Source organism: Bathycoccus prasinos (assembly GCF_002220235.1).
Source record: "Bathycoccus prasinos genomic : Chromosome_7".
NCBI lineage: Eukaryota > Viridiplantae > Chlorophyta > Mamiellophyceae > Mamiellales > Bathycoccaceae > Bathycoccus > Bathycoccus prasinos.
In genome coordinates, this window is record NC_024002.1 from 296,821 (window position 1) to 323,678 (window position 26,858).

The following is a 26,858-nucleotide window of genomic DNA, read 5'->3' on the forward strand; positions in this document are numbered from 1 at the left end:
ACAACTTAAACAACTTAACTTAATCACATTATTTAATCAAATATACATAAAAACATCACGCTACAAAAGAAGAAAAAACTTGATAGGAATACAACTGTTCTTTGTCTTCGTGTATTTTGATATAATGTGGTAGTACAACTGTTTTTGTTTTTAGAATACAAGTATCTCGCTCGTGTCAGAAGGAGCCATATCGATCTTCATCGACTTCCTCCTCCTCCTACCTTTTTCGAAACGTCGAGGTAATCCGCCAAAGTCGGCGTTGTCAAAATGTGTAGCTCTTCCCCCGCCGTCGTCGTTTTCCTCACCCCAGTATCGACCTCTCCTGATCCGTGCGAATAAAAGCAGCTCGTCCCAAACGGACAGCGACCGTTGTTGTAATGCTTGCACGGAATTTGTTTCATTTTGCTCAAATAGTTTTTCAAAATCTCTTCTTTCTCCTCCGGCGTGCGTGGAAAGTGAGCGCTTGGCGTGATAAAGAAAGAGTTGACGCGACAAATCGGACACATTCTCGCCTGTTCGGTCGCGATCGCACCAGCTTCTTTACCTTGTACGCCACCATCTCGCCATCCGCGAATACACGATAAGCAAAAACTGTGGTCGCATTTATCCAACAAACCAAACCGTCTCGCCGAAAACGGGCGAGATTCATCCGCGACTCTTTCCAAGCATATAGAGCATTCAATTTGCGCATCAAAAGATCTTTGCTGATCGTACGATTGGTCCGACGCGTTTCCTACTTCTAGGGGGCGGAACATGGCATTTACGTCCCTGGGAACTTGTCTTTGTTGTTGTTGTTGTTGTTGTTGTTGAAAGTGATGATATTGCTGCTGCTGCTGCTGTTGTTGTTGTAACTGATACTGCTGCTCTAAAAACGCCTGACTTTGCGGATCTTCGATGTTGACCCATTGGCCTTGTTGATCGTAGTACCCGTATCCATCGCCAACGGCAACGAGTTGTTGTCGTTGTTGTTGTGGTGGTGGTTGTTGTTGTTGATACTCCTGCAAATCGCCGCTACTCGCCGTCATCCCCAAGAACAAATCGTCATCGTCCGGTAACTGCGCCGCTACAAAATCCGCCATGTCCTCTCCTTCCCCGGTATTAAAGCTCACCCAGTTCCCATACTCGTCCTCGTACCCCCAATCGTCCCCGCCGTCTCCCCCGAACTCTTCCGCTTCCTCTCCGCTCCGGCGCAAGTGCTCCCCCGGACTGTTTTGCCACGCGCCGCTCGCTCCACCACCACCGCCCGCGACGACTAAAGAAGACGCCGCCGTAAAGGACGACGTTGACTGCGACCCCCCCGAGAGATTCGTCCTTTGCATCTGCTGGCTCAAAAACGCCGCGCCACCGGTCCCAAAGGTTGGGACAAAACTCGGCGCTTTCGTGTTCATCAACCTCGTCGTCGTCGCGAGATTACCACCACCACCGCTGCTGTTTTCCCGTCGCGCCGTCGCCGTCGTCGTCTGAATCGTCCCCAGCGCGTTGTTGTTGTCGTCGTTGCAGTGATCGTACCGACACTTATCCCCGTACGTGCAACTGTTCTGCTTCCCTTTCTTATAAAACGGACACCTCGAGGTCGTTGGTCGTTGGTCGTCGTTCGCATCGTGCGAGAACTTGCACTCGGGTTTCGCGCACGCGCCGGCGAGGAAGAATTTGCACGCGATGGTGTTACTGCTACTACTCTTGGTATTCGTAGCAGCTCGAGAAGAAGGAGGATTAGGTGGATCCATCGTCGTCCGAGAAGGAGACCAAATCTGTCGTCCGTGTGCGTTGTTTTTTGAGGAAAACGCGATTCGCGAAATTTTCTTCTTCGACCGTCGTTTCCTCAGATGTGAGATTTGCACAAATAACGACCACGAAAGAGAAAAACGAGCATCGTTAGATGGTGTCTTCTGGAAGAGAAGGCGTCGCGATGACGAGAGCGAGGAAGAGGAAGGTTGGTGAGAGAGATTCTTTTTTGTGGGATGTGGTCGTGAATAACGACGATATTTGTTTCAAACACATCCTTCCGAGATTGAATCGAACGTTGTGAAATTCTTGTACGAGGTGAATACGGAGACGAGAAAGTTGATTAAGAGATCCTCTCGCGCGAGTGATTTGAAAAAGGCGTTCAGAGTGGATGAGATGTCATCGATATCGACTTTGGAGTTTGCTTGGGAGAATCGATCGTTGTGGCCGAGAGCAACATGGTTTTGCTGTCGAGTTGCTTACACGAATAAACTCGAGTTGCTCAAGTGGGCGCGAGAGGAGAAAGAGTGTAGGTGGGATACAGCGACGATTAGTGCGGCAGCATTACAAGGTAATCTAGAAATGGTAAAGTATTGCGTTGCAAATGAATGTCCTATCGATGTGAGGGCGTGTGCATATGCTGCCGAAATGGGTCATCTCGAGTGCCTCAAATACTTACGCGAAGAAGTCAAAGCGCCTTGGGGTGAGAGTACTTCCTCATTGGCGGCTTTAAATGGTCATCTTCATATACTCGAATATCTTGTTGAGCGTAAATATGATGAATATAACGAAGATGCGTGTGCGAGTGCAGCCGAATTCGGCCACTTGGACTGTCTGAAGTACTTGCGCGAAACCGCCAAAGCGCCTTGGGACAGTGACGCCGTACGCTCCGCGCACAAGAGAAACCACCCCGAGTGTGTACAATACCTCCTCGACAACAACTGCCCTTTGCCAGATGGTTGGCGATACGAAGATGGAGAGTTACACGTGCCAGAATCAGAATCAGAAACAGAAACAGAATAATTGCGCGCGTCCTACAGCCGCCTTTGCCCTTGTAATACTACTAAAGAGAAAAAGAGAGAGACACACGAAACACTCCATGCTGAAAATACCTGTTAACTCAACCAACGCTGAAACTTCGCTCTTACGCAAATTCTATGTACTAAACTTACTGGAATCTATCGGGTATAAGCTATTGTAGTGGACCTCGGACCAAAAGGAAATCCAGAGCACTTTCTCCTCCTCCTCGTTATTATTATTATTATTCACTCGTTGATGATGTTTGCGTTTTTCCGGCTGAATTTCGAGAACAAAGTTATCGCGGTAGGAAGTGATGACGCAAAATGGGAGGCCGAACGCGTCGGAGGCGGCTTGGAGGGTGACGTGGTCGCCCCAGGATCCGGGTTTGGACATGTTGCGGAGGTACGCGTGGTAGTTTGCGAGCTCGGTGGTGGTATCGTTTTGGTTGTCGTCGCTCGGCGATTCTACGAAGGCGGCGTATCGATCCGGTCTGGCGCGCATTTGCCCGATAACTACCGCTCGCACGGAAGCGTGGTGCGATTGGTCGCCGTATAATTGGTCGCTAATCGCTCGAAACTGACAGTTACCGTCCCCGTTCACGATGAACTCTTTCAAACCGTAAAGCTCGAGGCGTTTGTCCAACTTGAGGTGGTCCAAGGAGGCGGCTGAAGAGGAAGGTGGTTTCTGCGCGTGTTGGAGGACGACGGATGGTCGGAACTCGATCGATCCCGCGGAAGGAACGTAATCGTACGAATCGTACGATGACGGCGGCGGAACCGGAAGAGGAGGAGGTGGAGGAGGAGTCGACGGTTTCAACGCGCCGTCACCGTAATCGCCGTAACCGATTTCGTCGTCCATGAGAGACCTCACCGGCGACCGATAATCGCCTAAGAAGGCGTCGCTCGCGCCCGTATTGTTGTTGTTTCTGTTGTTGTTATTAGTACTATTCGAAGACACCCCTATATCCAGCCCTTTCACCTTCTCCGTAATCACCTCTCCGCTCAATAAGGAGTGTTTCCCGCTCTTCGCCGCCGCGCCTTCTGTTCGTCGCGACGCCGCCGACGACGATGTCGACGCCGCCGTTCCCGCGCCTACTGCTCTCATCGTCGCCGCCGCCGCTGAGGACGACTTTGACGACACCGACGACCCCACCGCCACCAACATAGCGTCCTTGCTCGTCTCTTCTTCTCTCGCCACCGGCGGCGGTCGCCTCATCGTCTTAAACGTCGATGTCGCGTGCGAATACTTTTCCACCCCAACCAGTGCATTAATCTCCCCTTTCAACGTCTCCAGCTCCCCGCACACGTCCTCGGCCTCGCGTTGCCACCGTTGAAACCGCATCTCGTTTTCTCGCCACGCGTGGTGTTTCTTCATCGTCTCTTCGACTAAAGAGACAAAACCGAGACCGAGTCGATAGATTTGCACGATGTTCGTTTCGAGCCGGTACACCGCGAGTTGTCGTTGCAAATGCACGCACGTGCGTTCGTACCGGTCGAACGGTAAGTTTTGACAGACCGAAACCGGGGTGATGGACTGGGAAATCTTTTGGGAGAGCGTGAGGGTGGTGGTTTTGGTCATTTTGAGAGGAGAAGAGGAGAAGTCGTTTATATAGATAGAGTCGTCGCAAGAAGAGGAGAGACGAGAGAATGAAGATTTGTGGTGCCTTTGGATGGAAACGAGTGACAACTGTGGTAGACGAGAGTAGTATTCTCAAAGAATTTAAGTCTCGTTATGATTCTGAATCTAAAAGGCCTTTCCGGGCCACAAACGAACACTTTCTACACATCGGCACTTCTTCGCAAAACAAAGACGACGTCGTCTAAAACGTACGCTCCGGCGAGATGGTCGCCTTCGCTGACGTACGGCGCTCGCGAGATTTTTTCAATCTCAAAGCCGCTCGGTTTGAGGACGTTTTCGTACAAGTCTCTGCAACCGTACTCCCAAGCGGCGGTTGGGGTGGCGACGTCGAGTTTTTCTGAGGGTTGGCGGCGCGTGCCGTCGTCGAGCTCTACGAACGGGCGGAACGGGAGGACGACGGCGAGGACGAAGAGTCCCGTTTTCGGTTTGAGAAGATTTCGGACGTGCGAGAGCATGGTGAAGGGACGGTCGCATCGGTCGAGGACGTTGAACATCCCGATGCAATCGAATTTGCCGCCGCCGCCGCCGCCGCGGCCTTGATGTTGGCGTTCTGTCGTCTCTGTTCTTTCTTCTTTGTCTAAAAGCTCGCGCACCTTTTTCTTCGCCGCCTCGCTCTTCGTGCTCGTCCCTTCCTCTTCTTCCCTTGCATTTTGCATCTTAAATTTTTCCCAGACGTCCTCGATTGTTCCCGTTTCCAACACCGTCCAATCTTTATGCGATTCCGCGCACCGCTTTACCATCGCCGGACTCGTCTCGGTTGCCACGACTGTGCCAAAATATTCGCCCAATTTACTCGCCACTTCGCCTTCGCCGGAACCAATATCCAGATACGCGCCCGCGTCGAGGACGGCGTTATCGTCATCATCATCACCCTCACCACCTTCATCGCCGCCTCGATGACGATGCATTAAACTCCTCCCCACTAAAACACGCGCCTGCTCGCGACTCAAAACGAACATCTTTCCTCTCCCAAGGATCGCGTTCGCCTCGGTCAGTGACTTGCCTTCTTTCTCGCGCAAGCGAGTACACGCCTGCGCCAATCGCGCGTTGACGAGTCGCGGTCGCCGCGAAGATCGCAAAAGAAACGCGTCCGTTTCTGCGTCTCTCGAAAGTTGGACAAATTTTCTTCGCAACATAGATTCCCACTCTGATTCTTCTTCTTCTTGGTCGTTCTCATCTTCAACATTAGTGCTTCTTCTTCTCGATGAATACCTAGAGACATCCACCCCATAGGGGACATCTCTCGCGGTGAGTTTTTGGTTACAGTGCGCGCAAATGATCGGCATGGACTCCAAACAATTTCTAGACGGCATGCCGATCCATTTTCTCCATCTCGCGTCTTCTTTGAGGCGTTTTGGTGGCGTAATGGTCCGTCGATTTGCGTCGCCGTACTCGTCGCCGTCGGTTTTCGTTTCCAATTTGGATTCTTTCTCGTCGTCCGCCACCGCCGATGATGATGATGATGAAGAAGAAGAAGAAGCGTTCGTTGATGACGTTGTTTTCATTCCTCTCGCGATGCTGACGCTTTTTCTCGGTCCGATGGTGGGTTTGTACTGAATAGGAGTAGTAATAGGAGGAGTAATAAGTGGGAGTAATATGGACGACATTTTGTGGAGGAAAAGAGCAAGTGAGAGAGGGACATTTTAAAACGACGATGATAGTATTCATTCTAATGTCGCATTGTGCGTCCAACCGTGGACGCTCCGTGATCTCTCTCAAAACCTCGTTCTCTCTCTCTTTCTCTCGAGGCGGGGCTTTTTATTTCTTCGTCTTCTTCTTGGGCGGCGGCGGCTTTTTCAGCGGCGAAACGAGACGCCCGTCTCGCGCGTTTTCAAACTTCGATTTCAAGTTTGACACTTTCCCAGAGCTGAGAATTTCGACGGATTTGAACATTTCGTCTAGCGTGCGGACGTACTGTTCGTTTCTTGGGACGAGTTTTGCGCTCGTGAGTTCTCGTTTGTCGTGCTCGTAAAGGAGCGATTTGGATTTCGGGGAGACGGAATTTTCGTTCGGTAAAAACCTCTCCCGAGGCCGCGCCTGCTGGGTTTTGTTTTTGGCGAAATATTCTTTATTCCACGTGGCGACGAGCGCCTCCCAGCTGAACCACGCGACTTGATCTACCTCGGCTTTTCCGAGCAACGGGAAGGTTTCCGCGACGTCTTTGCTCGAATCCCCGTGCATGAAGTAAACGTCTTCGTAGGCGTTACATCCGCCCATGTCCGCCTGTTTTGCCGCGCAAGTGAACGCGTAAGTGAGCTGCTTCGGATCGACATTGATTCCTAATTCCTCGGCTATTTCTCTCGCGGCGGTATTTCTAGACGAGTTCGGGTGCGTGGAGTGTTTGTCCGCCTCGTGGATGAAATCTTCGTCGTCTTCGTCTCCGTCGGATGTTTTCGCGTTCTTCTTCTTTCTCTCTTCCATCATTCGTTCCTCCTCGCTTATTTCTTCCTCGTACTCGTCCTCGTCACTTTTTTCTTCTCCTTCACCTTCGACTCCTCTCGAGACTTCTCCCTCCTTCGTCTTCTTTTTCCTCTTCCTCCTCCCTTGCGTCTCTGGATCAAACTCGATGTGCCCAGCCGCGGAAATATCCCACATCCCCGGAAACGTATCTTTCTTCTCGCTCCGTTTCTGACACAACACCCGGTTCCTCTCCTTATCAAACACCCACACGTGCGCGCTTCTGTGCCAGACTTTGTTTTCGTGGCACGTTTTCCGGTCGATTTCCGTTCGCGTTCGAGCGTTTTCCAGCCACATTTTTGTTCTCGAAGTTGTTGTCCAAGAAGGAGAAGAAGAGGATTTTGGTCCGTTTTTGTGCACGATGCAACTTTCATCATCATCATCATCATCATCATCGTCACCAGAAACACCCCTCCTCGATGATGGGGGTTTCATTCTCTCGAAGAGTTCATCCGGTCGTTGCGCCATCGCGGTTGCGGGATCGTCTGTCATCTTCATCGTCCCATCATCATCAATATCATCGAAACGTCCAAACGTCTTTGACATCTTCCCCAAGACAGACGAAAAGAATGCATCCATAGTATGCGAATACGCGCACACACGCACACACGCGCACACACGCACACGCAATATATACGCGCGTATCGTTTATCTGCTCTCGCAAAACCGCGCTTTTTTACGCCCGCCACATGCTAGAAAGGAGAGGTGATGCGAGTCAAATTTGTCAAGTACATTTCGCCTAAAACGTCAGTCTTTTCTCTTCATTCCAAGACGCACGTACAACACGTAAACATGCTCTTCTCCGTCGCATCATCCTCGTCCTCTCGAGGACTTACCGACGGGCTTCTGCTTCGCAGATCGTCACCTCTCGCGATGATCTTTTATTCTTCTTTTACTTCTGATGTGAACAAAAGTACGGTGGACTTCAAAGTCATCCTCGACGGCACTCGACACGCCGTCTCCGCTTCAGTGAACGAACAACTCTCGAAAGTCCTCGCGAAACACCGAGACGTGATGCACGCGGTACCGATAATATCACCGATGTTAGGACACGACGCGCACGTGATCGTCCCGGAAGAGGTGAGGAAAGAGTTAGAGGAGTTAACCGGAGAGGAGATGGACAAGATCGAAGAGCTGTGCAGCGAGCCTTTAGACGGAGGGAGGTCGAGATTGGCGAGTCAGCTGAGGGTGAGCGAGTCGTTCGCGGGGATGACGTTCGCGGTGAAAGGGATGAATAGGATCATGAGGACCTAAAATAGTGATGATGATGAGAGAGTGAGGCATCGCGCGATGTGCGGTAGGATTATATATATATAGAGAGAGAGAGAGGATGTTGTAGTGTGTACGTTTGTACGCTGCGTGTGTATTCATACGTATACTAAAACCGCACGTTTTCTAAATATTGCTTCTTCTTCGTCTCATTCTTTTTACTTTTGCGTGTTGCTCCTAGTAGTTGCTGGATTCGGCGGTCGAAAGACAAAACGAACGGATTGGTGAGGCGGTTTCTGTTGTTGTTGTTGCGTGTGACGAAGCGGTCGCGGCGGCGGCGGCTGGTACGGTGACCCAAAACCGAAAACCGGCGGCACCACTCCCAAGCCCCCGTCACCATTTTGAAGCGGCACATACGGACGCGGCGGCGGCTGTGGCGGCGGCGGCTGTGGTGCCATATTATTCGCGTTGTGATAGTATTGTGGCTGCAAACCAAACGGTTGCGCTTGTGCGTTTGCCATCACGCTTCGTTCGTACTCGCTTCTGCCGTTGTGCATGGCGTTGATTCTTTGTTGTCTGAGTCTCTCCTCGTGCTCTTTCACTCTGCGCTCAGACTCGAGGCGTTCCGCGCGTTGCCTCGCCTCTGCAGCGGCACGGATCACCGGAACCCGTCCGTTTCTTGCTTGAGCCTGCTGTAGAATTTCTCTTTGCCACGGTTGCGTGCCGTCGTTTTGATGCGCTTCTCGTTCTCGTTCTCGTTGATGGCGGCGTTGTTCCTCCTCCGCCGCGTTTCTTAATCGATGTAAATCACGCAGTTGCTGCATCGGCGTCACCGCAGCTTTCCGAGCAACGACAGAATGCGGGGGTTGAGCGGGTGCTGCGCCGGAAGTCGACCCAACGATGCGCACGTCATCTTCTGAATCCGAATCATCGATGACGATAATGTCGGGAACCGTGTCTTTTGCGCCGCCGTTGCCGCGCATAGCCGCAGCTTCTCGGCAGGCGTTTCGTAGTTCTTCTTCCGAATCGTAATCGTCGTCGTCGGCGGCCACATTAGTATTATCGCGTTTCGGCTTTTTTCGCTCCTCTTCCTCGCTAATGACTATTTCAACTTCCTTCGCAGAAGTCATCCCGCTGCTTCTTTTATTATTTCTCGTACTAGTATTTTTTCCTTCTAGCGCTACTCCTTCCTCGGCGGAGGCGATCGCCCTGCCTTGTATGCTAAGCTCTACAGCGCGAGTTTCTGCTATATCTACCCACTCGCCTAATTCTTGTTTATCTCCAGCTGCTTCTCTGTACCGCCATCTGCAATCTTTATCTACTTCAATCCTCGACACCGAAGCGCTCGATGGATTGATGCGTTTGTGTCGCAAATCGCTATTCAACTTGGCCATGACTCGCACTAAAAATCCGTCTATTCGTACATCTTTCGGCCCGCCGGCGCTGCCGCAACACGGGCACGTCCATTTCCGAGTTTCTTTGTGCATTTCTAAAAACGAATCCGCGTCGAACGCGCACGCTTGATTACAATTTTCCAACCTCGCCGGCGTTTCCATCATGCACATGCGAATCGGGCACCGAACGGAAATAATAGCGGTGTCCGGACCTATGATATCGTCGTCCTCCTCGTCTTGATCGCTGAAACCGAGCGATTTCTTTAAGCTACTGACGTAATGATCAAACTCTTTCGGCGGCGGTATCAAAGCTCTGACTTCCTTGTCCGTTCGCTCTCGAACTAACAAAATGCACAGTGCGAAATGTCGAGCGTCGACGCCCATGATGCGCATGGTATTTTGTCCAGCGCGTAAATTCACGCCTCTCGCGTTCGAAATCAACGCCGGACGTTCTCTCGTCGATTTCGTAACTTTTTGGGACGAGGATCTTCTCGTCACGTCCACGTTTACACCGTTCACGTGCATCACGCAATCATTTGGCCACAACACTCTATTCTTCGCCTTTGCTTCGTCCTCCTTAATCAACACCGAATACGCTCGCAGTTGCGCCGTTTTACTATTCTCGCGCAAAAATTGCTCTTGGATCGGCGTCAGCTCAAAATTCACAACGCTTCGACTGTTCGCTTTCGTGAACACTAACTTTGTCGGCTTCGCGACCACACCGTTTGGCCGAGTCGGGTTAAAACTCGTCGGAGAAACCAACGCAAAATACGGGTCCGAATTCAACGCGCGTTCCAACGTATCGTGTATACTTTTTTCCGCTCTGGATAACTTCGACGCCGCCGGAGACAACGCCGGAGACGGCGCTTGTTGTTGATGTTCTCGTTGTTCTTGTTGTCGTCGTAATTGCACGATCATCTCGTCGCCAATCTGCTGGAACCGACTCTGCATTTGCGTTGCACTCTCGAGAATATCGTGAATGTTTTGAAATTCACTGGGTATAGGAGACTCCCTATACTCTCGTACTTCCACTCGTCTTCCCGTTATCGTTCCGTGATGCATGGCGAGCCACTCGCGCACACGCTCCGGGAAATACCTGAACAACTTCTTCGTCATGCCTTCTTCTAACCTCCCACTGGTCCACTCTCCACTTCCCGCCGCCGATTTTGCCACCGCGCATAAAAACACCAGTCTTTGTAACTCCTTCGCTCGAAGCGTCGAGGTCACAGTCTCCGCGCCGGTGTCTTTCAAACATTTCGTCGTCTGCGGAATTTTCATGTTTTTAATCACATCCCACCAATATTTCTGCGCGGATACTGTTTCGTTGAAGGCGTGTTCTCCTCCGTTGTTTTGATGAAACTTCCTCTTGACGTGTGCTTCGTGGCGCATCAGTTCATCGAGAAACTCTCTCGAATCTAGCCCGTACGATTTGCACGCTTGCCGCACCGCGTCCGAGTAGACGAAGATGATTTCGTTGCTCATGTTTTTCAATCTCTTCTTCGTCTTCTTCTCGTCGTCGTCATCATCTTCAAAAGGCGGAAAGAAAGAGCGATGAGATTATATATACTACTACCACTAAAGTTCACCTCCTCGCAGGTTCTTCCTTCCTCGTTCTCTCTCCCTCTCTCTTTCAAAGTGGAATATATATGTGCGATTAAAGTATGTTATTACTGTGTGAACACGCGTAAAAGTAAGTAACGAAGCGTCTCTGGAAAGAAAGAAAGAAAGAGAGAGAGAGAGAGAAAAAAGGCAAAACAAAAAAAAACAATTTTTTCTTCAATTAATTCTTTTCTTTGTTCCTTTTTGGTTTTGTTTTCGTTTGTTTGTTTCTCACTTTTTTTCCTCTTTTTTTCTCCTTGTTTCGTCACATTTCAACTCTCTCTTCTTTCCTCTCTCTCTTCCTCTTCCTCTTCCTCTTTTAGTAGTAGTAGTAGTACTCCTTCGACGAGTGGTAGTGTTACGACGACGAGGAGGACTGTTCGTTTTTCGAGAGAGGCGGCGCTTTCAGAGAGAGAGAAGAAGAGTGAACAGAGGGAAAGAGAAATCATCAAAAGGTGAGAATAGAATATGGCACTTTTACTAACGGGATCGAGAGTGCCGATGAGGTCAACGTCGGACGCTTCTTCTTCTTCTTCTTCTTCTTCTTCTTCGAAGTTTACCCTCGCGACGGCGAAAAGAGGAAAAGGAGGCAAAGAAGGAAAACACAACGCGCGGCGATGCGGTGCCTTTGCGAAGACGACGAGTGCGACGACCACCGCCACGCCTTCTGCCGCGAATGATGATTTGACCTCCTCGTCGAAGACATCGTCGTCGGCGGTGGTCTTTCGACATCATCATCATCCTCGCAAAAGTCGAAACGACGCTTTGAAACCGCTGAAAGCGATGACGAACGACAGCGAGTACGACGAGAGCGAGACCACACCGAGAGGAGACGACGAAGGTGTCATCGATATTTCCGCGATTTCCGTCGGCGACTCGTTCGATTCTTCTTCTTCTTCTTTGAATTCTTCAGAAGAAGAGGAAAAAGTGGTCCAAGAAGAGAAACCGGTGGACGCGTTTTTGGATACGCCGCCGCCGGCGTTTTTTTCCTCCCCTCCGGAGAAGAAAGCGGTTTTACCGGACGAAACGTTGTCGCAGACGAACAACGATTCAGAAGTGATTACGAGTTTAGTGACGACGAAGAATCAATCGGGCGGGAAAGGGAAGTTTTTGTTTTCGTTTCGGGACGCGAAGAGGTTTTTCGGGACGTTTATGTTAATCGCGGTTGGTGGGTTGGCGTTGCCGATTCCGGCGTATCGACACTTTGCGAATACGACGACGAGTTTAGTGAGCGGGAAGATATCGCAAGCGACGGATTTTGTGCAGCAACTGGTGCCAGAGTCGGAGAAGGCGATTGCGAGGCACGCTGCGCACGAAGCGGAGGAGACGGGGATGCGAGATGCGCTGTTTTTGATGATTACGGCCATTTTTTGCGTGTATGCGGTCTCGAAAGTGCCCGGCGGGTCTCCAGTGGTTGGTTTTTTGCTCGGAGGGGCGTTGATTGGCCCGTACGCGACTGGAATTATCACGCACGTCTCGCAAGTGAAAGTGCTCGCGGAATTTGGGGTTATTTTCTTGCTCTTTAACATCGGTTTGGAATTATCGTACGACCGTTTGGTGTCCATGGCGAAATTTATTTTTGGGATGGGCGCGTTGCAAGTGATCATATCGACGTTGGCGATTGCCTCGTTTGGCGTCGCTTTGGGTGGGTTGACGTTACCGGCGGCGTTGTGCGTCGGGGTGGCGTTGGCGTTTTCGAGTACCGCCGTGGCGTTGCAAGTATTGCAAGATTCCGGGGAATCACAAACGAGACACGGGAGAGCGACGTTTTCAGTGCTGTTGTTTCAAGATTTGTCCGTGGTGATGGTGTTTATGCTCGTGCCGTTGTTAGCCGGACCGGATGCGAGCAACGTCGGCGCGATTGCGTTGGCCTTGTGTAAAGCGGTGGCGAAGACAGTCGTGGCGGTTGTCGGTATTATTTTTGCCGGTCGCGCGGTTTTAAAACCAGTATATAATCGAATCGCGAGTATTTCCGATGAAATCATGCTGGCGTTGACGTTGACGTGCGCTTTAGGGACGGCGTTGTTGACGCAATCGCTCGGGTTGAGCATGGCGCTCGGCGCGTTTCTCGCCGGTTTGCTCTTGGCAGAAACGGAGTTTCATTTACAAGTCGAAGCGGATATCGCACCCTTTCGCGGTTTACTCTTGGGATTGTTCTTCATGACGGTCGGGATGACCATCGATCCGCGTTTGTTAGTCTCTTCGCTTTGGGAGATTCTCGCCATTGTCGTGTGCTTGGTACTCGGGAAACTCGGGGTTATTTTCGCCATCGGCCCGATTTTCAACGTCTCGCGTTTGAATTGTTTTCGAGCGGGATTGTACATCGCGCCAGGAGGCGAATTTGCGTTCGTGACGTTCGCAGAAGCCATGCGAGTCGGTTTATTAAGCACGACGTTAATCGCGAAAGTATCCCTGGCGGTTTCGATTTCCATGGCGATTACGCCGTACCTCGCCATTTTAGGACAACGAATGGCCAAGATGAAAAAAGCCGGGACGCCGCAAGCGACGACGATCGCTGCGCAAGTCGAAGGTCAAGTCGAAGAGTTGAGTGGACACGTGATTATTGGTGGTTACGCGCGCATGGGCCAAATTATTGGCGAAGTGTTATCGGAAGCTAACGTACCTTTTGTCGCTTTAGATACCAACGCGGACAACGTGAGAATCGGGAGGAAGAGCTCCAAGACGGTGTTTTTTGGTGACGTCTCTTCAAAGACAGTTTTAGAAGCCGTTCGCGCGGATACGGCGGCGGCGGTCGTCTTGACGACGACGAATGAATTCGCCGTCGCGACTTTACGCAGAGAGTATCCGCACATCGACGTGTACGTTCGCGCGAAGGACGTCCAATCTGGATTGAGGCTCGAGAAAGCGGGCGTGAAGGTGGTGGTGGACGAAACGTTAGGGCCAGCGCTTTTACTCGCCGAACGCGTCATGCTTAAAAAAGCATCGATGAGTAGACAAGAGGTGAAGTCACAGTTGGCCAAATATCGCAAGAAGCACGGTTGGCAAACGATGAGCTATGAGGAGTTCGAGGAGCAAATTTTGAACATTCAAAGCCCGGTTCCACCGATGCCTCCTGGTACAACAGTTTAATACATTTTACACGAGAGAGTGAGAGAAAGAGAGAGAAAGAGAGAAAGAGAATTCAAACAGAATATAATAATGTATTGTAGACAGTGAAGAGGAATAATAATAATAATAACATACCGGTATATTGAATTGAGTACACGAATTTGTTGCTTCACTTTAAACGTGTCTTCGACCGACGCTCGAGCTGAAAAGCGGGGTGCCTTTACTATTCTTCTTCTTTTTTCCACCATTCGTCGTCGCCGTCGTCACCATCTCTTCGTTGCTTTTAGAAAGCGCGGAGTCAAAATCTATGTGTTCCATGTGTGCGGGTTGCGCCCAATTCGGAGACTTTGACGCCGACATTGTGGCCGGTTCACCGAGCGAGGGGAACGCAGACGTCGAGGACGCGTCTGGCGCGAGCGAAGGCATATCGTGAAAGCGAGCGCCAAATCCAAACTTTGCCACGTTGGCAAAGTTTTGCTGCTGATGCTGCTGCTGGTGGTGGTGTGGAGAAGACGAGAAGATATCATCCATTTCCTTCTCGTTTACGTCATTTTCATGTCCAAGCTTTGGCATTCGGTGTAAAATATCCCGAGCGAAAACCATCTCCTTTTCTACCCTTTCTTTCTCGAGTTTGCGCTCTTTCTCTCTCTCTTTCTTGTCTTCTTTTTTCCTCTTCGCTTCGTCCATTTTCCTGCGCGCGGCTCTTTTGATTATTTGTTCACACTTGTTCAGCATCTCTCGGTCGCAAATCTCCCGCAAATCTCCTTCGCAGACGAGCAGTTCGGTCGTTTTCGAGTAATGACGCCACTGCGGGTTTCGATTTCGAATCGCATCGTCCACGATTGTCTTTTCAATCTCGAGCAAATTGACTTTAATTTTCCTCGGAATTCGCGAAAAATCGTCACCGTGGGCACTTAATATTGCCTTCATACACACCGGGTGTAAGACGACTTTTTCCGATATGGACGATTGGTAAAAATAATATTTCTTGGACGCGTCGATACTCGACGCCGCCGACGCGTCTCTTTCTTCTTTCTCTTCTACTTCGGCATCATCATCATCATCATCCGAGAACTCACCCCGCGCGAAGGCTGAAGCATTCATCTCTTCAGAAGACCCTTTCGTCGATGTTGTCGTTTTCGACTGTTTCGTTGCCCAATTCATCTTACCCGCGAGCGGAGAAGCGGTGGCTTTTTTCATCATCGAAGGCCACGCCGATTCTATTTTCAAAGTCTTTTCCGCCGTCTCCATCGCCGCACGCGTCTTTTCGATCGCGTTGCACAAGGCAAAAGGAGCATTGCTACCACTATTTCTACTGCTACTACTACCACCGCATTTCTCGTAAAACATGTTGTACCGTTTCTTCGCGCTTTCAGCCGCGACGAAACAATATAAAGTCGCGTCTCTATCTAGGTGTTTTGCATTCTCACTCGCTTCTCGTTCTAAAGCTTCCACCTCTTCCTCGGACAAAACTTTAACTTCATCGATCGATATCGTCGTGTATTTACTGTAACGATCGCACGCGAAATCCTCATCCGCTTTTGCTCTCGGCCACAGGCTGCTGCTGCTACCGCTGACACTTTTTTTACCTGTTACGCACCTTCTCGTCGCGAGCGAATCCCTATCTCTCTCGAACAACTCAAACGTCAATCGATCGCCTACTTTACAATCGTCATCCGTTGCCGTACCATTACTACTATTCGGGGTTCTCAACACGCAACTCCTCAAATCCGCATCCACGAATGGCATTTCCAAGCAGACTGGACACACGGACGCGATTTCAAACTCTCGATTTCTCGCGACGAGTTCTTGCGCGCACGCGGAACAAATCACGTGCCCACACGGGTTCACCACTGGAAATTTGGGCGGATCCTCGAGACAAATAGGACACCGAATTCGGCCTTTATCTCCCGGTTCGCCTTTATTGACGAGTTCTAATCGAACGATATCTTCCAGCGGTAACGTTTTATCCGCGTTTTGTAAGCATTCTTTTAACGCGGAGCTCGTGTTCAGGCAGAGAAACTTACAGTTCGCGCTGAGGAAAATGTTCGACGAGAATTTCTCTCTGTTGTTGTTTTTAGATATCTCGTTGTTGTTGTTGTTGTTGTTGTTGTTCGTTTTCTTTCGTCTCTGGTTCTGCTGCTGCTGCTGCTGCTGGTTCGTCGTTTTACTGCTGCTCTTATTCATCGTCTCTTAATAGTATTATTACTGCTACTACTCCCACCACAACTCCTCCTCCTCGTCTTCGTAAAGGAGGAAGGAGGATTAGGGAAACCAAGCAAAGCTCTGAAGTTCGTTGTTGATGGTTTCGTGTGTTTTCGTGTTCTTGTGAAAGGAGATGGCAAAAAAATTTTTGTTGTTTAGGGTCTCAAAATTCAGGAGATTCTTATTCCTTTTTCTTTCTTTCTAACGAACACCAAAAAGCGTGACCTTCTTGGACCGTTTGATCGAAGTCTTTGTCACTCTTCTCTTTCTATATACGCGAGAGAGAGAGAGAGAGTAAAAAGTCAAAGAAGCGCTCTTTTAGAGAGTTTCGAGACGAAGAAGTGACACAAAGTTATATATATACGTAATATATATAGCATATAATGGGATTCGTCGCGATCCAAGCGCCTCGGTGCCAAATCTGCAGGAAATCCGTGTACCAGGCGGAACAAATCCTCCACGACGAAAAGCCGTATCACAAATCGTGTTTCAAATGCGCGAAATGCAAGTGCCAACTGACCGCGCTGAACTTTGCCGCGTTCGATGGGAAGTTGTTTTGCAAGACGCACTTTAAGGAGCTGTTAGCGAACGCGGGGGGGAAGTACGACGTCGCGTTTCAAAACGATGATGATGAGAAGGAGGGGAGGACGGATGATGAAAAGAAAGGAGAGGGCAAAGGGTCGGGGAAATCGAAGAAAGAGGATTACGGCAAAGCGAAAGGCGGCGAGGGGGAGAAGAAGAAAGCGAACGTGAAAACGATGGCGGCGAAAACGAACGCGTCGACACCGGCGTCATCGGTGGGTGAGAAAGATACGAGTAAAGATGGGTGCGTGTGTTGCGAGAGAACGGTGTACGCCGCCGAGGCGGTGAACGTCGTCGTCGGGAACAAGAAAGTACACAAGCGGTGTTTTAAATGTTCCGAATGCTTGGTGACGCTGTCGCTGAATACGTTCGTGTTCGATAAAGAGACGGCAAAGTTGTATTGCAAGACGCACACGCCAAAAATGAAAGCGCACATACGGTTGGACGGCGTGTACGGATTGCAAAAAGCCGAGACGAAGGTGTCGCATTTGGGCGGGAGACAAGTGATGCCAAAGGTGGAGCAGGCGCCAAAAGTGACGATCGATGCAATCGTTGGGCACGCGCAGCCGGATTTGAGAAGCTTTTCGGTCGGGAGAAACGTTATGCCCGGGAACGAACCGAAGTTGGTGACTATGAAAAATAATAATAGTAATAACAAGGAGAACAAGGCGGAAAAGAAACCGGAACCGGTCGATTACACGTCGCCGAGCGCGACGCCTTCGAGCACGAAGAAGGCAGAGAAGGAAAAGAAAGTGTTCACGTTGGAGACGCCACCGTTAACCGCGTCGGTGGAAAAGAAAAAGAAAGCTGAGCAGCAGCAGCAACAACAACAAAAGAGCGGTGCTTTGGAGGAGAAGAAGCAACAGCAACAGGAGGCGCAGAAACGAGCGGAGAAGACGTCGCACGAAATGTCCGTAAAGAAATCGAGGTCGGGGTCTCGATCGCCGAGCGAATCGTTAACATCGGCTGGGTCCGAAGAAATTGCAAAGAAACAGTTGATTGAAGCGCTTTCTGGCGTGTCCATCAAGGAGGAAGAACAGAAAAAAGAGAAGACGACCAAAATGGTCGAGGCGTCCTCGATTCCACTCGCGGCGACGAGCACGCCCGATTATTCATCAAAAAAGAAAGAGGAAAAAGGAGTAGCAGCAGGAACAGGTACGCCGATAACGCCGGCGGCCGACAATATGGACAAGAAGGGAGGAGATCCCTACGTCGGCATGACGAAATCTCAAATCAAGAAAGCAAAAGAGCGCGAAAAGATGCGCGCAAAAGAGCAACTGAAATACGAAAAAGATCTCGAGAAGAAGGCAAAAGAACTCGAAATTCGCAAGAGAAGACAAGAAGCTTTAGCCTCCGCGTCGGCGTCGAGTTTATCCGCATCGGTTCCGAAAGCGGATCCAGCAAGTGAACCCGTGAAGGTGCAGGAAATAGTCGAACAGATTGAACCGCCGCTGCCGCCGCCGCCTGAACCGAGTAATTTTTACCTCATTAAACCTCCGGGTGCGAAGACGTCTCCAGATAGCGGAGAGTTGCAATCAAAAGGATACGAATTAGACAACGAGGGGAAGCTCGTTCAATCGACATCGTTTTCGGGATCCGAGTCCAAGGATAAACTAACCAGGAAGAAGAAAGAGAAGAAAACGCCGGCGGAGAAGTTTTTACCGGCAAAATCAGAGGTGAGCATGAGCGAAGAAGGCTCGAAGATGTTCAAGACGCCGTCGAAAATACCGACTAGTATCATCCCGCCTGAAGCAACGATAGATGGAAAAGTTGGAACTGACGCCGAACTCATCAGTCCGAAGGGGGAGAACAAAGTTTCGCCTCGAAGATCCATCGGCCACATTGCGCCGGAGCCGATTTCATCGCCAACTCTGACCGCTCCGTCCGCAGAAGTCATCTCTAACTCTCCTGGTAGTAACGCGAAGAAAGAAGAAAAGAAACAAAAGTTAAAGCCGGGAGAAGCGGTCGCTCTGGAGGAAAAACCAAAGCTCGAAAGCGCGCAAGTGTATTCGTTCAAGGAGCTTCAAGCGTCCGGATTCGCGTTTGACGACGAAAACGAGATTGTGCAATCCGATAACGACTCGGACTCGTACATGTCCGATTCGGACGGTGCTACTCCGCGAATGGCGCAGGTACGCGAAGGACACCAGACGACGCCGTCAACTTTGAACATTACCTCTACCACCCCATTTTCAAACTGATGAGAGAGAGAGAGAGAGAGAGAGAGAGAGAGAGAGTTACGCGATGGAGTTTCAAAAATTTATACATACAAAAAGAATGCGCCCGCTCGCACATTTGATTGCTTTGATAGTTTTATTGTTACTTTATATATTCATTATTGTTATTATATATTTATTATCTGTGTCGATATATTTATATTACGTACCCTATGCTGTTGTGTATTAGTACCTAGGTATATATAAAAGTATGAATGAAGTCTCTCACGTTTCTTCTTCTTCTCTCTCTCTTTCTTTCTCTCTAAATTTCTTAATTTCCATCTCTCACTGGGTCAAAAAACGGATGCTTCTGCGCCTCCTTCGCGGTAATTCTCTCCTGGTGATCGTATCGCAACAACTTATCCAAGAAATCTATCGCCTCTGGCGTCACCAGATGTTGATTGTCCGCGTTCACAAACTTACTCCACGGCTTCCTCGAGTGTCTTCCGACCAACGCCTCCAAGTGCGGATCCAACTCAATCCTGTACTTATTCAAATACGCGTGTAATTCTTGCGTCCCCAAAACCTTCGCAATTCTGACCAGCTGATCGTAATTGTCGTGGCCGTTAAAAAACGGTTCTTTGCGGAAAATCATCCCGGCGAACACGCACCCCAACGACCACAAATCCAAAGCGTAATCGTAATCCTGTAAATCCACCAATAACTCCGGCCCTTTAAAATATCGACTCGCCACTCTCACGTTATATTCTTTTCCGGCGTGATAAAACTCCGCCAACCCCCAATCTATCAACCTTAACTGTCTCTTCTCGTGGTCAATCATAATGTTGTGCGGCTTCACGTCTCGGTGCATGATCCCTTGCGAGTGCGAAAAATCCAACGCCTTCAAAAGTTCCATCAAATAGAAACGAATGTCGTAATCCGTCAAGTTTGGATATAAAACCTTGAAATCCGTGTTGTTCACGTACTCGAAGACCAAGCTCGGCGTTTTCGACTGCGGTTCTCTCACCACGTCCAGAAGCGATATGATGTTTATGCCGCCGGCCAAGTTTTGCAAGATTTTAATCTCCCTCTTGATCTTCTTCTTCTTCACTGGTTTCAAAATCTTAATGATGCACTTCTGATCGACCGCTTGCGCTCGAACGCCTTCGAACACCTCCGAGTACTTCCCTCTGCCGACTTTTCGGACGACCTCGTAGTCATCTTGCTCTCCCCAGGAGACTTGTAAGTTTTCGTAGTCCCAATACTCTTTCGGTTTTTTATCGTTCACGTCCGTGTAGACGGCGGATTTGGAGACGACGTTATCGCGGCGGATCGCTTTCCCGATTCGTTGCGACATTAGTATTAGTACGTATCGTATCGTCTCTCGCTTTCTCGCTCTGTTCTACTTCTATCTACCTCCGCGCCTCTCTTTTTCTCTTTTATTAAAGCGCGCAACCAACACTCTCTCTCTCTCTCTCTCCTCCAAATGGGGAGGCAAAATCTCTGAAGAAAAAGAAGAGATTCGAGAGAGAGGAATCGTCCAAAACGAAGCGACCTTTTTTCGCGCGAGATTTTAATTCAAGAGTTTCACCTTTTAAAAGCAAAACGAAGTGCCTCAGAGCACGCACATTCGCGAACACACTCAAAAACACCCAAACGACAAATACATTTCGCGCGCTCGATTATTGGTACGCGCGCTCTGTCGTTCTCATCTTCTCTGCGCTCACTTTCTGTGCGTTCGCCCACGGCTGCGCCGTGTACCAGAAGAAGAAATCTTTTCTGGGGGAAGAAATTTCCGCTCCGTCGATCGCATCTTCGTTTCTGTATCGCACGTGCGACGCGCGCAGTCATCTCGCCTTGACGAAGTTCCCAACTTTCTCGAGAGACGAAGCGCGTCGCAGTCGGTGTTTTTAGTCACCATCTTTCGTAATTCGGATATTGATGCGCATCGCGCGTGCGGTGAACAGAGCATCGGGAAACGTGCTTTTATTTTGAATTTTGAATGGTCGAAAGATAGAAAGGCGGGAGTTTTTAGAGGGTGCCTACTTACGAGTTTCTTTTCTGCTCTTTAGGAACAAAATGCCTTTACAGGATAGTACAAATACACAGACGCGAAACCCTGGAAGGGATGTGAAAGACGTTCTTGAAAGGCGTTCCCGTGATCGCGGCGAAGGGCTCTCTACCTTGACCCCTAGGGTAAACGATAGCTCCGCTCTCGACAGAGTTTTGAGAGAGTCTGCGAGACAAAGTCCAGAGCGCCAGCTCTTGCGCAGAAGACTTGATGGATTAGGATTACGCGAAAACGAAGTCGATGGCGACGGGAATTGTCAATTTAGAGCAATAGCTGACCAATTGTATGGTTCGCCTGACCGTTACGCAGAAGTTAGAGCGGATATTGTAGAACATTTACGCTCAAACTCGGCGAGATATTCTGCATTTGTGCCTGAATCCTACGACGCATACATTGAGGATATGGGCCTCGATGGAAATTGGGGAGACCACTTGACTTTAATAGCAGCTTCAAATGTATATGGTCTTGAGATTCGAGTTTATACTTCTTATGATAGAAATTGGGAACGAGTAATTCGACCTACTGATGATGGTAATATTCGTAGAGTAATACAATTGAGTTTCTACGCAGAGCTACATTATAACTCGGTCCACCCTATAACTAATGAAGATTTTTTCCCAGAGGAAGAGGAAGCGGAAGATTTTGAATACACCGTATGTGATTGTGGCGACGAATTCGAGTCAGAGAGAGCATTCAAACGGCACGAGAGAGATTGCTATTATTGTTCGAGAGATTATCGTGCCAAGGAACAAGTGTTGGAGGCGAGGTTGAAAGCGGAAGAGGAGATGATGGACCGTATTTTTGGCACGCGGAGCTGTTCCAAATGTCCGAAATCAGCTGGACCTGAGCATTGCCAATATTGTTCTCCAGAGAATTTTTGTTGTGTTCCTGAGCATGGAAATTCATCAAGTGTTATGACAGAAAAAGTTATGTGTCCTAAATGTTCTCCTAATAATTTTTGTAGAGACCCAAAACACAGGAACTCAGAAGATAATCCAGCTCATAAAAGTTCGTGTAGAACATGTTCTCACGGTTATTTCAACAATGTATCAAACGAACAAGTGACTGGAAGAGAAGGTGGACGTAGAGGTAATCAACCTATGCACACTCGACTTGACATAATCGGCAAACAAGAAGAACAAATAATGGCGCCGCGACACAAAAAGGACACTGATTTGGTCACCATTTACATTCTTAAATGTAAAGAAAAGAAATGGTACGTCGGGAAAACGAGTAAATACGGCGCGACAAAGCGCATCGTACAGCATTTTGCAAATATTGGTGGGTCGAACTGGACTAGGAGATATAAACCGATAAAAGTGGATGATGTGAAAAAAAATCAAACCTCTCGAGACGAGGACAAATGGACGAAAGTATATATGGACAGGTATGGAGTGGAAAACGTGCGTGGCGGTGCGTACTGTAAACTAGAATTGAATGAAGATCAAAAACGCGCGTTAGATATTGAGAGCGCTGGGTCGAACGATTTATGTTATCATTGTAAGAAGAAAGGGCATTTTATGGCGCAATGTAAGGAAAAGTACGAAGAAGAAGAGGAGGAAGAAGAGTACGAGTACTTTTGCGAAATGTGCGAGGAGTGCGGCGAGGAGTTCGACGAAGTAGAAAAGTTCAAGCGGCATCAACGCACGTGTAATCCGGCGGTAAATTTTAACCCCTTAGTTTCGACGATGAATTACGAGCCCCCGGAAACTCGACTTCACATAATCGGCCAACGCCTGTGCGAGCAGTGCGGCATCACGGATATTTCGAATAAACCGGATAGTCACACACGGTGCTACAAATGTCATTCAGGTGAAAATGATTACATGCTACAAGGAGGAGGAAGGAGAACGATGCACAATTCTTCTCGACATAATTCGTACGGAGAAGGAAGAGGAAGAGGAAGAGGAGGAAGAAGAGTTCCGTATACCCGCTTGTGCCGAGACTGTCGCACAGATATTTCTGACCGGGATGAAAGTCATCAACAGTGCAAGGACTGCTGGAGCCGCGACAGAAGCAGTAGAGGCGGCAGGGAAGGGCAAAGGAGAGGACCATATCGACGGCGGTGAAGCAAACACATTAGAATGTTAATAAAATCGCGATTAATATTCTTCTATGAATACTAAATTTCCTCACTTTTCAATTCCCCTAACTAACACGAAAGCTTCACGAAACACAAATGCGGTCCTCCTCCGCCTTTGAAGACCTCGACGACGACGACGACGACGACACCAAAATCGTCCGGTTTAAAATCGCGCGCTCGAAGCGTCCAAAGACTGTTTTTGCTTCCTCGTCGTCGTCTTCTTTTAAGGACGATTTCTTCGCGTTGCAACTCTCCGAAAACGAGAACGAGACCAAAATCGCGCTCGGGGAAACCGCCCGATGGTTGATTTCCGCGCAGAATGCGAACGACGACAACAACACCAAAAGGGTGGCGACGAAGACGAGAATAAAAGCAGAGGTACTCGTGGGGAACAAAACTCGTTTCTCGCAAAAGAGGAGAGGCGTCTCGTCGGCATCAATACAAGGGGCAACAAGTTTTATCCTCTTGGACGAGATTGGAGATGGAAAAACAACAGAAGCAACAGGGAGTTGTTCGTTGAAACCGTCCGAGTCTCGCGAGGCGGAGGTACACTTTTCGGCGAAGCATCTCGGGGAGCACACGTTGAAATGCACGGCGGAATACGTGGATTGCCCGTATGACGAACGGTCGGCGGTCGCGATTATGAACGTCGCCGGGGAGAATACCGTGTACGATGTCGGGGAGAGGAAGCGCGCGGTGCGTTATTTTTCATTCGACGTGACGAATCCGTTACACGTGAGGACGAAGACGCGACGGGTGTTTACTAGGAGTAGAAGTGAAGATAGCGATAATAATAGTACGAGTAGTAGTAAAGAGAAGGTGTTTTTAGAGGCGACGATTGAGAACGTGGATAAAGCGGCGGCGAGATTAATCACGAAAGTGCATTTAATCGTGGACGAGAGACGGCACGCATCGACGGCGCTGTTCCCGGAAATAGCAGACGAAGAAACGTTGTTTGACGTAGGGAACAACAAGAATCAAATATATTTACAGAAAGGCGGTGGCGCCGCGCATTTTCTGTTCGAAATAACAGAAACCGACGAGTGGGGAGTGTCGTCGTCGATGACGACGACGTCAACGAGCGGTAAAGACGAACTCGGTACGCTCGAAATCTGTTGGCTCGGGAGTACGGGTGAACCCGGAAGACTTCAAACGCAACCGATTTTAGCGCCGAAACCGAGCGATACGACGCCGCCGCAGATCGTGCGAGGCACGAGTCTTGGCGGCGGCGGCGACTACAGTCGGCCGATATTAAGGACTACGGTCGAGATTTTGAACAGCGAGGAAGACGAAAACGTTCCGAACGGTGCGAATAACATCGCCGCTACCATTAACCGCGCGGTGAAAGTTACCGCGGTTACGGCTGAAAGACCGTTCCTCGTTCGCGTGAAAGTTTCCAACCTTTCGCCGACGACTGATTCTGGGGCGGTAGAACTCCGAATCGAGGACGATACCGCAAGTAACAACGACGCGAAAACACAAAACAACATCAGCAACAACGATATCAACGCGTTACTCTCCCATTCGGGCACCATCCGAGTCAACGGCGAGTCTATGAAAATCTTGCAAGAGATCCCGAAGAACAACGGTTCCCGCGAGGCCCTGTTTGAGATGGTCGCGCTCGCGCCCGGGGTCAAGAAACTTCCTCAACTCACCGTCCGCGAATTGAACGGACGCATTTTGCTCTCTCCAGCCGCGCGAGAGGTTTTTGTTTTAGCGCCTTGACGATAAGAAGAAAAAATTAAAGACAGTACGCGAGCGCGTACAAAATAGGTTCTGTTGGAAAAAGTAGTATCATCACATTGTCTCTCCCTTTCTCTCTCTCTCTCTTTCTCTCGTACACACAAACACAAACACGCACGCGCGCACTCTCTAACCGTTCCTCTTCCTCCCGAGGATTTCATCGTACGGCTGGGAAACCGGCGCAAACTTTGCGTTCAAAGTTGGAAACACTTCTCCAGGTGCTTTCCTTTTATTCCTCTCCCCAAAATATCTTCTCACTTTGTGATTGTACCAATTGCTGCCTCGCATCGATTTCTCTTTCTCGGGCTCGTCTATGCCGCGTTGTCTTTCCGTTCTGTTCGCGTAAAACCCGGGCGAGTTTACGATTTGTCGCGACAGAAACGACAATCCCGAGAACACTCCTGTCTCTCAAGATGTTAAAAAATATTCAGATGAGATACAAAACAAAACAGACCTGCAGATACGAAAAGGAGAAGCGGCACGGCTTCTGCCGCGTCTGGGTTCTTCGCGAAAGAAGACGAAACGATGCTTTTGTTGGTCGTCGCACCACCACTACCACCGCGCGTGTAAAAGCGTTTTGCCGCCGACAGGGCTCCCCTTTGCAGCAAAGATGTTCTCCGTGTTGTTGTTGGCATTTTTTTTTTCTTTGCATGTGAAAAATTGCCGTTTTTCGTTTATTAAGAAGAGGAAAAACTCTCGTTCTTAGGGAAATATTTGTTCGTTGTGTACAGACAAAACAACAACATAAACGCACGCGCGGAGCACATACATATATATATACATATATATCTTTATACACACACACACACATATAGTTCTCTCTCTCTCTTTCTTTCAATCGTTATATGTTCAACTCCTTCGCCGCTTTAACACAACAACAAATACAACAACATTATCAACACTTCTCGTGCTCGTCGGTAAAGTCGATTCGAACCGAGAGCGCGACGACTGCGGCGGCATTTCGAGGCGTTGCGACGTCTACCAAAACGTTCGTTTCGAGAAAAATAATAACGAGCACATCATCATCATCGATGGCGCCGTCGTCGAGATTGACGAGAACTCGATCCGCGCAGTTAGCGTCGGACGTTTTAGCGGCTGGGGAATTAGACACCATTCGAGCGTTGAGTCCAACGAGAAGAGGAGGAGGAGGAGGAGGAGGGAAAATCACGACGACGAGAACGAAGACGACGAGAACGAAGAGTAGCGCTGCTGCTGGTAAAGAAGACGAAGCGGCGAGATACGGGTTGACAAATTCTGCGTCTGGGTTGACGATTCCGACGATGTTAACGCTCGCTCGCGTCGCCGCTATTCCGGCGTTTGCGTATATGTATTATCAGACGACGGCGTGGTCGGCGCCGGGATGTTGCTTCGTGTTCGTCTTGGCGGCGATTACGGATTGGTTGGACGGGTACTTGGCGAGAAAGTGGAACCAGTCCTCTGCTTTTGGTGCTTTCTTGGATCCTGTGGCGGATAAGTTGATGGTTGCGTGCGCGTTGGTTTTGTTGTGTTCGTTAGAGCCGAAAGGCGTGTCGCATCCGTACTTGGTCGCGGTGCCGAGTGCAATCATCATCGGGAGAGAGATTACGATGTCCGCGTTGAGAGAGTGGGCGAGCGCGAAAGGCGGTGACGCTCACAAGGCGGTGAAGGTGAACAACCTCGGGAAGTGGAAGACGGCGACTCAGATGGTTGCGATTTCGGTTTTATTGCTCGTGAGAGACGGGGCGCCGAAGGCGATTGAAAGTTTCCTTCCGAAGATGTTGGCGAGTGAGTTGACGAACGTCGGCGTGGTTACGTTATGGGTGAGCGCGGCGTTGGCGGCGTTGAGTTTATACGTGTACATGGCACCGGTTCTAAAGTACATGTTGGAGTAAGTTAATTTTAATACAAAAGTTATACGATTTTATGAA

At 49.5% G+C, this 26,858-nt stretch overlaps 15 protein-coding genes across 15 annotated transcripts; 7 read left to right on the plus strand and 8 right to left on the minus strand.

Annotated features, from left to right (window-relative positions):
• Positions 1-197: 197 nt before the first annotated feature.
• On the minus strand, positions 198-1,727 carry Bathy07g01410 (predicted protein; the record flags this gene model as incomplete). The annotated part of the gene is made up of 1 exon (XM_007511908.1): positions 198-1,727. One exon carries the CDS (start codon positions 1,725-1,727, stop codon positions 198-200), a length of 1,530 nt encoding a protein of 509 aa, XP_007511970.1.
• A 394-nt stretch (positions 1,728-2,121) lies between these two features.
• On the plus strand, positions 2,122-2,748 carry Bathy07g01420 (the record flags this gene model as incomplete). Its single annotated transcript, XM_007511907.1, has 1 exon — positions 2,122-2,748. The coding sequence occupies one exon, from the start codon at positions 2,122-2,124 to the stop codon at positions 2,746-2,748; it is 627 nt and encodes a 208-aa protein (XP_007511969.1).
• Positions 2,749-2,880: 132 nt separating this feature from the next.
• Bathy07g01430 (predicted protein) lies at positions 2,881-4,323 on the minus strand (the record flags this gene model as incomplete). The annotated part of the gene is made up of 1 exon (XM_007512052.1): positions 2,881-4,323. The coding sequence occupies one exon, from the start codon at positions 4,321-4,323 to the stop codon at positions 2,881-2,883; it is 1,443 nt and encodes a 480-aa protein (XP_007512114.1).
• A 200-nt stretch (positions 4,324-4,523) lies between these two features.
• Positions 4,524-5,990, minus strand: Bathy07g01440 (unnamed protein product; the record flags this gene model as incomplete). The annotated part of the gene is made up of 1 exon (XM_007512240.1): positions 4,524-5,990. The coding sequence occupies one exon, from the start codon at positions 5,988-5,990 to the stop codon at positions 4,524-4,526; it is 1,467 nt and encodes a 488-aa protein (XP_007512302.1).
• A 151-nt stretch (positions 5,991-6,141) lies between these two features.
• On the minus strand, positions 6,142-7,419 carry Bathy07g01450 (predicted protein; the record flags this gene model as incomplete). The annotated part of the gene is made up of 1 exon (XM_007511927.1): positions 6,142-7,419. One exon carries the CDS (start codon positions 7,417-7,419, stop codon positions 6,142-6,144), a length of 1,278 nt encoding a protein of 425 aa, XP_007511989.1.
• Positions 7,420-7,713: 294 nt separating this feature from the next.
• On the plus strand, positions 7,714-8,094 carry Bathy07g01460 (predicted protein; the record flags this gene model as incomplete). Its single annotated transcript, XM_007512151.1, has 1 exon — positions 7,714-8,094. One exon carries the CDS (start codon positions 7,714-7,716, stop codon positions 8,092-8,094), a length of 381 nt encoding a protein of 126 aa, XP_007512213.1.
• A 173-nt stretch (positions 8,095-8,267) lies between these two features.
• On the minus strand, positions 8,268-10,925 carry Bathy07g01470 (predicted protein; the record flags this gene model as incomplete). The annotated part of the gene is made up of 1 exon (XM_007512176.1): positions 8,268-10,925. One exon carries the CDS (start codon positions 10,923-10,925, stop codon positions 8,268-8,270), a length of 2,658 nt encoding a protein of 885 aa, XP_007512238.1.
• Positions 10,926-11,510: 585 nt separating this feature from the next.
• Positions 11,511-14,132, plus strand: Bathy07g01480 (potassium efflux system protein; the record flags this gene model as incomplete). The annotated part of the gene is made up of 1 exon (XM_007511800.1): positions 11,511-14,132. The coding sequence occupies one exon, from the start codon at positions 11,511-11,513 to the stop codon at positions 14,130-14,132; it is 2,622 nt and encodes an 873-aa protein (XP_007511862.1).
• A 153-nt stretch (positions 14,133-14,285) lies between these two features.
• On the minus strand, positions 14,286-16,298 carry Bathy07g01490 (Predicted E3 ubiquitin ligase (ISS); the record flags this gene model as incomplete). Its single annotated transcript, XM_007512267.1, has 1 exon — positions 14,286-16,298. One exon carries the CDS (start codon positions 16,296-16,298, stop codon positions 14,286-14,288), a length of 2,013 nt encoding a protein of 670 aa, XP_007512329.1.
• Positions 16,299-16,699: 401 nt separating this feature from the next.
• Positions 16,700-19,099, plus strand: Bathy07g01500 (predicted protein; the record flags this gene model as incomplete). Its single annotated transcript, XM_007512252.1, has 1 exon — positions 16,700-19,099. The coding sequence occupies one exon, from the start codon at positions 16,700-16,702 to the stop codon at positions 19,097-19,099; it is 2,400 nt and encodes a 799-aa protein (XP_007512314.1).
• Positions 19,100-19,385: 286 nt separating this feature from the next.
• Bathy07g01510 (predicted protein) lies at positions 19,386-20,411 on the minus strand (the record flags this gene model as incomplete). Its single annotated transcript, XM_007511898.1, has 1 exon — positions 19,386-20,411. One exon carries the CDS (start codon positions 20,409-20,411, stop codon positions 19,386-19,388), a length of 1,026 nt encoding a protein of 341 aa, XP_007511960.1.
• Positions 20,412-21,133: 722 nt separating this feature from the next.
• On the plus strand, positions 21,134-23,194 carry Bathy07g01520 (predicted protein; the record flags this gene model as incomplete). The annotated part of the gene is made up of 1 exon (XM_007512186.1): positions 21,134-23,194. One exon carries the CDS (start codon positions 21,134-21,136, stop codon positions 23,192-23,194), a length of 2,061 nt encoding a protein of 686 aa, XP_007512248.1.
• A 110-nt stretch (positions 23,195-23,304) lies between these two features.
• On the plus strand, positions 23,305-24,933 carry Bathy07g01530 (predicted protein; the record flags this gene model as incomplete). The annotated part of the gene is made up of 1 exon (XM_007512102.1): positions 23,305-24,933. One exon carries the CDS (start codon positions 23,305-23,307, stop codon positions 24,931-24,933), a length of 1,629 nt encoding a protein of 542 aa, XP_007512164.1.
• Positions 24,934-25,080: 147 nt separating this feature from the next.
• Positions 25,081-25,586, minus strand: Bathy07g01540 (unknown protein; the record flags this gene model as incomplete). Its single annotated transcript, XM_007511791.1, has 2 exons — positions 25,081-25,352; positions 25,406-25,586. The coding sequence occupies 2 exons, from the start codon at positions 25,584-25,586 to the stop codon at positions 25,081-25,083; spliced, it is 453 nt and encodes a 150-aa protein (XP_007511853.1).
• Positions 25,587-25,982: 396 nt separating this feature from the next.
• Positions 25,983-26,822, plus strand: Bathy07g01550 (CDP-diacylglycerol--glycerol-3-phosphate 3-phosphatidyltransferase; the record flags this gene model as incomplete). The annotated part of the gene is made up of 1 exon (XM_007512222.1): positions 25,983-26,822. The coding sequence occupies one exon, from the start codon at positions 25,983-25,985 to the stop codon at positions 26,820-26,822; it is 840 nt and encodes a 279-aa protein (XP_007512284.1).
• Between the last annotated feature and the right edge of the window lie 36 nt (positions 26,823-26,858).